Source organism: Myripristis murdjan, chromosome 7 (genome assembly GCF_902150065.1).
Source record: "Myripristis murdjan chromosome 7, fMyrMur1.1, whole genome shotgun sequence".
In the NCBI taxonomy this organism is placed as follows: Eukaryota; Metazoa; Chordata; class Actinopteri; order Holocentriformes; family Holocentridae; genus Myripristis; species Myripristis murdjan.
This window is the reverse complement of record NC_043986.1, coordinates 32090935-32103376: the sequence shown is the minus strand read 5'-3', so window position 1 is coordinate 32103376 and position 12442 is coordinate 32090935. Positions and strand designations below refer to the sequence as shown.

Sequence of the window (12442 nt, the reverse complement as noted above, 5' to 3'; positions counted from 1 at the left end):
GGGAGACTGGTGGGGAGATTTATATTAATCTATGCTATGAATGTCTTTATATGTAAAGCAAGTGTGGGACAACTCATTTTCAAAAGCCATTCTCTCCTATATAACCAACCACCATTACTGAAAACTGATGTTATTTATGTGCAGCCTCACAGCAAATATTTGAAAAGTACCGTGGGTAAAGTGAGTTTTGGTGAGTTAACATCCATTCTTTCACAGGCTCGACCTGTCTTTGTACATATACGCTGTGCTCATTTGATCCAGCCATGCAATAAAGGCTTCTTAAAGGGATTTTTTTTTTTTTTTTTTTTTTTTTGATGAAGAGCATGTTTGAACTGCTTTTTCACTCGAAGCAGTGCAGTTGCATCATAAATTCCTCCACACAAGAACCTCAGTAGAAGCCTCTCTGTTTAGAATAAATTAACTCTGCTCTGAAGGGGTGATTTACTCTTGCTTAAATAATACACAGGATATACCTTTCTATTGCTAGAAGACAGCACGGAAGGTGGTGTCTCCATGTTTATCAGTTTCATTGTGATTCAAAATCTAAAATGGAAATTTTCATACATTTTATATTTTGGAAGCACTTGTATTAATTACAGAGGGAAAACAATGTGTTTTACGTTTTGAAATCCCTGCCCCCCCCCCAAGAATTGCTTTCCACATTTGATGAGATGAAAGTTATACTCCTCATTTAATATTTCCATTTTTAATTTATTTAATCATTTATTTCATTATTTAATGCCACTCACTCCCCAAACTGTAGGTCCACCCAAGGCCTTTAATAATTTGTCATCCAATATGAGCTCATGTCTGTGCAGTTGTCCAACTGTCCATGAAAAGGCCTACACAGACGAGGGTGTTTATTGTCAAAGCAGTAAACTTTTATTCACACATATAATAATATACAATAAATTATTATTGAGCATTCCTAAATTTTATTGGTGAGTATTGAGTTTTAGATGAGTCAGATATTAATGGACAGGTGTGCAGCCACGAGGTTGTGAACTGATCAGTTTATTGCTGCGTGTTTGCGTGTGTGTGTGTGTGTGTGTGTGTGAAGGGGGGAAATGTGTGTCCTTGTGCATATGATAGCTTACATGTCTCAGCCTGTTGCCTATGTCGTGTGTATGCATGGCCTGCTTCTGTCTTGTATGGTGAACCGTGTCAGAATATAAATTTCCAGAAATACCCATCGCCGCAGTCACGGAAGGAAGACATAGCATGTTTCATAGAGCACAAGGTCAAACACTTGGAGTGCAGAACGTGAAGTGGTGTCGGTGAAGACAGGAAATCGAGGAAGTAGCATGGAAAACAGAGGAAGTGAGGTGATGGGGGCTCGTGGTGGGAAAGTAGGGACTCCGGCTAGATCTTGATCTCTGTGCGGAAGGTCTGTACGTGCTCGTGTTTGGTCGGGTGTCGGCGGGCACGGACCGTCAGGGTCCCCTCGGCGCCCAGTGATGATGTCACCGAGGTGGGGTCCACATCCTCGGGTAGCTGGCACTTGTGGGTGAACGTGTTCATCACCGTGCCGTCCTGGGCCAGCTGTCAAGAGGGGAAATCATGTGATCAGGAACAAGATGTATTATGACTCAGAGAGATGCAGCAGATGCATAGAGGGCTTGTCAAACATTTTCATTTTAACACACCCACATTCAGCAACACACCAACAGATTTTAGGCCCTTGCACCCATGTGGGAGGATTTGAGTTGTTGATCAAGTAACTGTCTACACTGTAAAAGCAGTGAGTGAAACCTGTGCTAAAGAGAGTCATTTTCACATTCTCTAATCCCCTGGAACTCCCTGCAGGCCGCCTGCAACCTCCTACAGGAGGGAGGAGGGTCCCCCCAGAGCCACAGGTCCTGACTGAACCGGACTGCCCTGAATTTTCTGAATTTCAAGTTACTGTGAATGCACTCGCCAACACAGAAAATACACCTTTTTGTTAAGTATTCCTGAAATAAAGTCTCAGTCTTGACAAGAGAATTTTTAAAATCAGAGAAAGCGTAGGGGAGAGTGGGGTAATTTGTGCCAAGGGGAAAGTAGTGCTACCCCTGTTATCTAGAAAACCATAGAAGAAGTTGGTCATGTGACCACATATTTTTGAAGAGGCATCCATTTCACTCACCCTGCAAAGAAGGGAGACACATGGCTTGAGAGGTAAGCACATTTCAGTTCAAAAAACATTTTTTTGCCCTCCAAAGTAAAATTTCTATGATCAAGGTTTTTTGATTGCTGTGTTTGAACAATTATAGAAAACTTTGAAAACAGTTCACACAGGTTTTAGTACTTTAGTAAGCTACACCATGAGTCTATACAGTTAGCATGATGTTAGCTCAAAACAGCTGGGGGATGCATTTTTTTCAAAATGGTGGGCTTGGGGTAATTTGTGCCAAAGGGCCTGGGGTAAGTTGTGCCAGTGGAATAACTTGTGATTATATACTATATATTACTTTATTGTATTTTATTATTATTGTACATTGTCATCCTACCTTTGATCACTAAAACTGTTCAGATTCAGATTCAGATGAAGATGATTTGCAGGTGCTCATTTTGGAATATTTATTTTGTTCTGGGTATGTGTTCATGTGGCGCTCGGCCTTGTTATAGAAAAGTGGCCTGTGATCTTGTTAAAATAATAAATAAATGTTAAATAAATAATTTTTTATTGAATTTGTTTTGCTTTTATATAGCATTGTCATTTGTGAGATTAAAATGATCTGTTTTACTTCAATTATCAATTGCACAATTTACCCCAGTGTATTCTCTCCAATGGCACAATTTACCCCGCACCGGGGGCAAGTTGTGCCACAAAACCACTTTTTTTTTTTTCGAAAGCTATACTTCTCAAACAGTTTTTAGAAGATCCAAAGTGATTGTTCCCAGGGATGCACAACATCCTAAACTATATGTGCATATTTTAGTTGGACGCATTACTGTAATCCCCTCACTTTAAGTAAAAATTGGCACTACTTACCCCACTCTCCCCTATGCATGAGACTACAAAATCCCCAATTTTAGTGTTGAAAGTAAGCAATTTAACATTGGATTTAGTCTTTCATCTGTAAAATTATGAACTCAGCCGTAAGAAAGGCCAGATTTGGTGCTGGCTACCAAGTCGACTGTGTTATTTCCATCATACGGAGCTGCTTATGTAACCATTCAAAATCCAAGGCTGTCCACCTTTTCTGCACGAACTTCAATCTGGTTGTTGGAGGTGGTGACAATGACATCTTCAGGGGAGAAGTCGCGGACATCGACCGTGAACTGGTAGGAGTCCCCAAGAGTCTTGATGTTCCCAGCTGCACCTGAAAGCACCACAAGACGAGGAAACATTGAAGATCAAAGGAAGAGTCAGGGCTATGTCTCTCCTTTTCTGCCATTGCCAAATCACTTTCACTGAATTCTGATTCACATAGTAGCCAGTGTGGATCAGTTTAGTTAAGCCTGATTTGATAGGGATTACTTGTGGGCCATTAAAACATTCACTACCTGTGAGAGTGGTTTCGTTAACAAAATACACAAAGTTTGCAGAGCTGCACCTTCTGTTAACAATATTATCAATGTGTCGCTGGTAGATCCTGCAGCTGAGACTGCATGCTCACTCTTTTGCAGCTATGTTAACTATACTTAAACAAATTATGAACACTGACCTTCTAGTAATAAAGCATTATTAGTTATCTTACTTTTAGTTATGGAAATCAGACAAGTGTCTTTATGGAACAATTTCACAGTTTCTTATCACCTTGCACCATCACCACACATGGAAACAGTAAAGTTATCTCTTGTGGTTCAAAACACTATTTTACATCTTATTCCATGCAAATTTTACCATACTCCATACAATAAATTGTCGGACACAGCATTATCGTTTAATCCTTATTAAGATGTATCTTTAGATCTGCTGCAAGTTCTCATTTAATGCTAGCTGCATGCTAAAGTGTTAGCATGGGGCCAGGGTCCACCCTATGTTCCCAGGGTCCTATGCTCCCTCAACGTCATATTTGTCCAACCTGAAAAAGGCACCATAATTTCTGTTCCCCTGTAATATTTGTAAACATGTTGATTGCATTGCATTTAATGTTGCGGGCATTACACACTTTTTTTTTTTTTTTTTTTTTTTTTTTTTTAAATATTATTCACATTTATCTTTTTTTTTTTTTTTTAATTCCCCTGTGTATGTGTCCATAGCTGGGTATGTACAAGAACAAGCACAAGTTAAGAACAGTGCAGTTCAAACTGAAAAGCTCCAACAAATGTTCAGTGCTGAGAATCAGACTAAAGCTAAACTGCCTACACCGTATGAATTTAAAATCTGCAAAAGAACTGCTGAAATGTGCACCGTTCTATAAATTCATGCCTCTGAATGTACTAACCTTTAATTCAAGTTGAAGACCAATTTTGTTATTTTATTTTCTACTTTATGTTATGTTATTTATAATTTGTAGATTTTGATTTATTCTCTTATTGATAAGATTTTCATTTTATAGTGTAATTTTTTTAATCCTTTAGTTGACTTGCCTTGATGTTTTTAAATGTACTGTTCAATAAAGCAACAAAAAAGAGGGAGAGAAGTGGCGTACTTTTTTGAATTTCAAAATATGGTGTATTAAATGTCCAATTAAAAGTGCAATGAATCAGGAAAACCATTTCTAACTTAATGCCTTAAACGTATCCCTCCGGTCTGGTGGGTCAGTCACAGAGCTGCCAGGAACGTGGGAATGCAAAGTTTTCAGCTCCCAAAATCTTCCACAGTTTATGAAACCTGAATGCCTCCTTGATTTCAGCTTCATCTGGCTTAGTGTTCTCAACAGGGAAAGTACAATGAAACATATACCGGGTACTTTGGTTATGTGATGTCATCTCCACTGTGTGTGTGTGTGTGTGTGAGTGTGTGTGTGTATACACCCCTGTCACCGAGCAACCATCTGGTCATTCCTTATGCAGGCGTCATCGCAGCCATTCTCAATATGTGAAGTCACCCTGCTGGCGGTGAGTCTAGCATTCCTTAGCTTGTGTGTATGTGTACGCGCTTGTGTGCGTGTGTGTGTGTGTGTGCATGTGTGTGTGTGCGTCGCTTTTCTTTGAGCTACACCCACCCACCGGGATCCTGCCCTGCGCCTATAGCCACTGCACCAAAATAATCCTGCACATGGAAGTGCACGGACTCGCTGTCCTCCTGAAAGTTCACATGTCACACACACATGTACACATTCACACATGAGTGTGTGTCAGTGGTGAATCTGCTGAACGCTTCACACCAGCTCCACAGATTTACTGAGCCACAGCACTAGCTACACACACGGCAGTGAGATGTATGCTGATGTCTTTACACTTCAGTATCTGTAGTTAACACACAGAAAAGCAATTTCTAGAAAAGTGCAGCTGGCTTCACCTTTTTCACACAGGTGGGTAAACCGACCTGCAGTTGCCACATCTTGTTTGCATCCCTGCATATGAACACATTTGACCACACACACTGAAACTTAGACTTCTGTCCTATCGACAGCCAAATTCCTTGCTTCAAATTACAGCCTCTGTCACTTTTATTATGACTTTATAGACAAAGAGTCCGAATCTCTGCCAAGCAAAGGCATTCATCTACTGTACGGTCAAAGGTGACACTTCAGCGTGCCGTTTGTGTCACTTTTATCACCACTTTATGAACAACAAAAAAAAAAAGCATCACAGTGATCCAAAAGTGCTGCTGACTTACTGGGGAATCCCAGGGCATCGCTCCCAGGCCCCATGAAGGAGCCAAAGTCCTCAGTAAATAGTCCCCGGCTCTTCTCCATGTATGGGTTACCAGAGGATGAGGATGATGACGATGAAGTCTGGTGGAAACTGCGCTCCGATCGGTAAGCAGAAGAGTTGGTCCCACTCATGGATGGCCGAGAGAGCCGGGTGGGAAGGCGGGACGGCAGAGGAGGAGAGCGAAAGGAGAGAAGAGGGAGGAAGAGCGGGAGGCGGAGGGAGCGGCTTCCCCTCGAGGCGGCTCCAGCAGCCTCACTGAGATCACTGTGTGGTGGGAAATGCAGAAGTAATCGCCAGGCCTCTTCTGCTCAGTCTTTTCAATGTGTTTGCGTATCCCTGGCTTGCGGTACGGGAGGCGCCTTCCCTGCTTTTATCCTCTTGCCACTGTGTCACCTCTATACGTCTGTCTGCGTTCACTCACCCACTGCTCTTATATCTTCAAGTGTGCGTGTGTGTGTGTGTGTTTTGGAAGTGTGTGTCATTGGGTGATGGGAAAGGGATTTGGGAAAGGGTAATAGTGAGCTATATTTATCACACAACACATACAGTGAGAGAGGGAGAGAGAGAGAGAGAGAGTGTCTGTGGTTGGAAAAGTTCTGGGCAGTGACGGGCTGGAGGCTAAGAGAGGGGGAGAGAGGGGATTTGATAGAGAGAGGTAGAGACTGGAGGGGCTGCCGGGGGTCAACAGTTGTCATTCCAGACACACCGTCCCTGAAATAGCATCCCTCTCTTTAATTCCCCCCTCGCTCCATCTCTCCCTCAGTTTCCTCTCCTTTCTTAACCTTTGTTGCTGTGCCTTTGTCCTGAAATTAGATCCTCGGCATGCTCCTGCGATTAAACGACATAGTGTCCAATATTTTCACAGTGGGAAGTCAGTATGGTGACAGAAATCCATACGGTGCCAGATGACCGAGAGGCATTCGTGTTTCTGAGGGCAAATTTTCAATAAAAAAAAAAATCCAATTAATTTTCTCAGTTTAATAATTTATTCAGCTTGTTGTACCTGAAAAAAACACAGCAGCACAGAAAGAGTAAGACCAAACTCCCTGCTGGAAATGGCTGGTTTCTCCCTCCTGAGGCTGACTGGAGGAGGAGGAGGGGAAATGGAAACTGAAAAAAAGGAATACTTACCTCTTATCTCCGAGGATAAGCTAAGGGCAAAACAAAGATGGAAAGAATGCGCTTGAAAACAAAGTCGTCAGGGAGAGCGGGGTGGCTGAAGCAGGGGACTTAGTGACATTGCTTTGAGAGGATATTGTGGCTATTAATATCTGTATAGGGAACGCGGCACATCACGATTAGAAAACACTCACGGGTCTCCTCGCTAGTCGGTGTTGACGCCTCGTCCAATAAAATCCATTTATGGACTCAGACAGTACCCATCCAGTACAATATTAGGAATCAGGACTTAGTGCACTATGAAAAGAGCAGGTTGCCTAGCAATTACAGTGGCCCCAGACTGACACCTAAACAACTTATAACACACATACAGGCCATCACTACTGAATGATCAGTTAATTTGTTCAGTCACAATCCTTATACAGTGCATAAATACAAAATGACTGTGGCTCCTGAAATTTAAATTCAAAGTTAGGCCGCTCTTGATATGAAAAGTCCTCCCAGCGTCTCTCATTTCCTTTGAAGCTGAGCATAAAAGGATGCCCATTTTGTAAGTGACAGCGCAGTGACACGTGCTTCCAGTTCCGTCAGTGTAAACCTCAGAGCGCCCTGCTGGACGTCTAAATCCAGCCGGGCAGCTCACCGCCTGAGAGCCGACAGGACCCCCTCCCACCCCCCAGTCACAGCAGGGCTAGACTGATATAGTCAGTTGATATTGGCCTTTTATTAAAAGTTGGATATTTATCAACCAGGCAGTGTCTCCCTGGCTTCCATAAACAGGTGCTGTGTTTGTGCTCATGTTTTTGGCTTCAATGGTACCAGACTGGGAAAACCTGCAATGATTTTTTTTTTTTTTTTTTTGGTATATTTAATTTAACCATTTAATTCTCCCATGAGGTTTCTGTGAAGTATTTTTTTTTCTTTTTTTTTTTTTTTTAAAGGGATGGTTTACCTGTTCAGAAAACCATGATATAATTTCATTTCCCGTTAGCCATTATAGGACAGTAGTGGTGTTTTGGAATGATGCTTCAAATGCTAACTGTTAGCCTCCTGCCATTGAGGTGGACCTCCCCCCAGCTAACATTCTTAATCTACTCACATTGTTAAATAAATGAAGTTTGATGATATGTAGCAACATTTTTATAGCTTGAAATGGCATAAAACATTTTGACATGTTGACCGGGAGGGAAGTCCACCTCAAAGGCAGGAGGCTAACAGTTAGCATGTGGAGCATCCAGCCAGTATCCAGCACTCAGTAACATCACAGGGGCCAGAGACATGAGTGACATGGCCGTCAATAATGAACAAATGGAATTCTCAAAAGATGCCACACCTTTTTCTATAACCATAGCTGCTGCCCAGTTCCACTTAAAATAAACCTTTTTCAGTTCATGCTGCTCTACTTCTCTGAGTCGCTCTGAGAGCTTCTTCAGAGAGCGATGGAGGAGCCGTGACAAAGGAGTGACAAGTTGGTGGGCAGCAGTGGCTCCAGGCTGCCACTTCAACATCACTGGCTCAAATCCTCAGACGAGCTGAGGAAAATGTGGGTCGGAACAGTGAGCGAGGTAAGGTACAAAATAAAGGGAAGAATCTGCAACATTTTCACAAATGTAGATGTCCATTTTACTCCTCTCTATTGCCCATTAAACACTCCAAACCAAGGTCAGACATTATTATCATTGTTGTTGTTGATATCGTTATTATTGTAAAGGGAACACTTGTGATTGCAAGTTAGTGGCTACATGGCAATGTTACTTTGTTGTTGACCTTGCTACAGACACAGTTCTGCTAAACTGTAGCCATGGATGTTAATTAAAGACATTTCTCTGGTTACATTTCTGTCAGAGTGCAGCCCGAAACAGCTATGGACATTTCAGTACCACATGACAATAAGGCTACCCTTATAATGGGCTAATGAATGGATTGTAATTAGGTTATTAATTTTATAATAATAATAATTTAAATCATTAACAGGCAATTAGAATCAAGTTCTAACACAGTTTTCATACATCGATACAGGCTCATTATTTGGCAAAATCAAGTAAAGTAAGCTAAGCGACACATAGTGTTATGTACAATTTGACCATAATATTGTTCCATATTATATTATTGCTCCATTGTTCCAATTCCATATTGTGTCCATAATATGGAAAGGAAACAACTATACACACGCCAGAACATTAGATATAGACACCTCCCTATTCAAAGAGTTATATTGCACAGTATAGCCACAAAGAAAAGAGTGCCACAACACAGCTAGGAGTGCTTAGCTCCAGTCAAAGGGACTCCAAATTCACCAAGGATTACCACATTAAATAAATAAAGAAATGAAAAAAACTGTTACTGATAATGTAAGAGAGTCAGGGAGCAGGACAGAAACACAAGAGCAGCAACAGAGAGGGAGGAACAAACACATGTGAACATGATCCAGTTGACAGAAATCCCTGTTGTCTCTCCAGTGACATTGAGTGCCCTCTGTGTGTGTGTGTGTGTGTGTGTGTGTTTGGGGAGGCGGGGGTGCTGGGGTTGGTTGGGGGGCCTCAGCTGCTGTGTGTTACATAATGTTGCCAGACAGCGGTACATATTCCACAGTGATAGGTCATCTCAATTACTGTCTCCTTGGTACAAGCCCATTTTTATAAGTAAATTTATTTATACAACTTGATTTTTTTGGTATCACTTTTTTACGAATTGAAGATTACCCCATTCCCTTTAGAAACCTCCATTCACTTGACTTCAAAGTAAAACTGAACTTTTTCTGCTGTGGTTACTTGGACATGGTGTGATGCCTTCTAGTGCTCACTTTTTGTAATAATGTAACACACTCAGGTTTGGAACTGATTCCATTTTTTCAGGCTGTTATGGTTAACCAAAATTTCTGATGAAAGCCAGTCAAACTATACACAGGCGTTCCAACATTGGAAATACAAGCTTCAGAGATTATAGTTGCTCTGTGCTCCCCTGGGCTGCTAATCCACAATACTGGATTTCTATTTCTCTATTCACTTCCATAGCATGCAAAAACAGGTCTCCAAGCACATAAACAAATGTGAACAAAGTGATTATGACAATATCAAAAACAAGTCCCAGTCCCCATTTTTTCATGTAATTACATTATTTGTGACAGTACAATCATGTCGCACAAGGTTACTAGGCAGAGCATTCCTGCCAACGCTGCTGGATTCAAATTCAAATAGTAAAATAACAATAAAAAAGCTGTTTAACTTCCTCAAAAAATGGGTCCTGGGACTTGTTGTGCAAAGCATCAAATGTTAATGTTGCTTATCTCATTCTTATTCTAGTGCAATATTGTTCCGAGGACAGCCATTTCATATCTCGGCTAATATGGAGGATTTTTTCCTCACACAATCCATTGAATAAAACTTTTAGTATCTGAAACTGCTCTCAAATAATGCATTTTTCTGCAGCATTCATCTTTTTTGCACTTGGAAACTGGATCTGCAGTCAGTCCATTCTTGTGTTGCTCTCTTTACTCAAGGAGAAACCTCTCAGGTGCTTTGAGCTCAATGGGCCTCATTCACCAACCGCTCCTAAGAACACATTTGTTCTTCAAACCCACTCAATGCAGTTTTCAAGAGGATATTTTTCTTATTTGAGATTTGTTCTTAGGTAAGAACAGAACCTACGCGACCTCAAGAGCACTCGTAAGCACATCTGAATGCTGACATGTTTGTGCAAAATAACTCACTACTGTGTTTCTTCAATTCTATAGTTGTATAACATTATAGGATTTAAATTCCAATCATATTTATATAATTTATAATATTTTAACAATTCTTTTCATTATTTTTTTTAAACTTCTTTTTATTGGATTTTACAATTAGTGAAACACATACAAAATTAAACATAAACACCCTCCCCCACCCCCCACCCCCCCACATCCAGGGTCAGACACATATTAAGGACAAATTTGTGATAAGTGTTTTAAACTGACTACATTACAAAAAATATATATATAGACAAATAAAGAAAGAGAAAAAATAAGAGAAAAAATAATTCTTTTAAAAAGTAATATTGTCTGTTAGAATAAACACAACACTAACAGATTTGGGCTCAAACATTTTTTTAAACATTTAGAAATATTTTAAACATTTCTCTAAACCCATGCATCTGATTTTCTGTTTGTTTGTATGCATGACGCTAAATATGACAGCTCTGGCTTCTGCACCTGGAGGATTTCAGCTCCGTGGTGCCACTGCAGCATCCTCCGTCACGCCGTCCCGAGTCATGTCCACGTCCATGCACATGCACATTGTGTGCGACGGTGCTATCCGTTCATGTGTCCCTGCACGTGTCCGCTCTTGTTTTGTGATCACTCTCTTGCACAATGAAAAACACACATGAACATGACACGTTTAGTGTTCACCTCCTGCAATAGAACATCCATTACAGAGCCATCATTTTTCTGTGTCTGCAGTCCAGTGTCCCACCAGGCTGCAGACATAATTGTGTGTGTATGCACATGGCCCTGCAGCCTCATACCCTATCATGGAGGCTGGTGGGGCGTTAACCTATGCTAATCAGGGTCAACTGGCAGGGGCTTCCAATTTACGAAGGCAGTGGGATTCATCAATATAAGAACACAGCTCTGTGAAAATTCTGCAGTTTAACAACTCGCCATGAATCCTCTGAAGACTTTTCTCAAGAAGACATTGCAGGGAAAACTTGTAGATTTATAGGGAGATACTGGTGACTGAGGCCCGCTGATGATTGTTTATGAGAGTGATTTAAACTAACCTGCTCCTCTGGGTTTCTATTCACTTCGTTGTGCTGTTTCCATGGAAACAAGTTTTTATATTGCGAAAACCAGACGGTGTGTGTGTCGGTGTGTGTGCATGTGTGTAGCCAGATTTAAAACCTCGAAAATAACACAAGTGCTAATTGAAACCCTGGAGGAGGAGGTGTAACTGAGCACGGAATGAGGAAAATAAACATTAACTCAAGCTCAAGTGTGTGTGTGTGTGTGTGTGTGTGTGTGTGAGTGTGTCGTGTATTACAATGACTACCTTCACCTTGATGAGGTCGTCATTATAAAACATTTTAATTTTCCAAGCTGGAAACCAGACATGAAAGCTTCATTTCTCTCCAAAGTGCTCAGAGTATTCGTGACTGGAGTTTGATGCTGACCCCCTCTGGTGGGCCTGAGGGGCTTCTCAGCTCAGTGACTGACCCATGGAAGGTCACAGCAATGACATCTATTTATATCCAGAGAAAAATCTTAAGTGGCCATACCCAAAATGTTAATGGCATCAGCCTTAAATCACCACCTCTTTTCTACAGAAAATGTATTATTGCTCAATAATTTTGTAATTATTCTATAAATATGTAATAATGTGCTAACTGGATGTAATTTTAAGCCATAATACAAAATTATAAATTGCTTTATAGCAGCTGCAAATACTGCCAAACGCAGTTTTTTTTTTTTTTTTTTTTTGTCCTTTAGGAAAAAGTCAAAACACAAGAGAACAGATGTGCTTTTAGAGGTCCTTTTTTCTTTGGTCCTGCTTTTTCTTGTTATCCACCATCACAGACTAGCATTATATCACATGTT

General features: G+C 40.9%; 1 protein-coding gene across 1 annotated transcript; it reads right to left on the bottom strand.

The window, feature by feature from the left end:
- Positions 1-1033: 1033 nt before the first annotated feature.
- On the bottom strand, positions 1034-6137 carry hspb7 (heat shock protein family, member 7 (cardiovascular)). Its single transcript, XM_030056014.1, has 3 exons — positions 5714-6137; positions 3181-3305; positions 1034-1542 (listed from the first exon to the last, which is right to left on the bottom strand). The coding sequence occupies exons 1-3, from the start codon at positions 5880-5882 to the stop codon at positions 1363-1365; spliced, it is 474 nt and encodes a 157-aa protein (XP_029911874.1). The 5' UTR covers positions 5883-6137; the 3' UTR covers positions 1034-1362.
- Positions 6138-12442: the final 6305 nt, after the last annotated feature.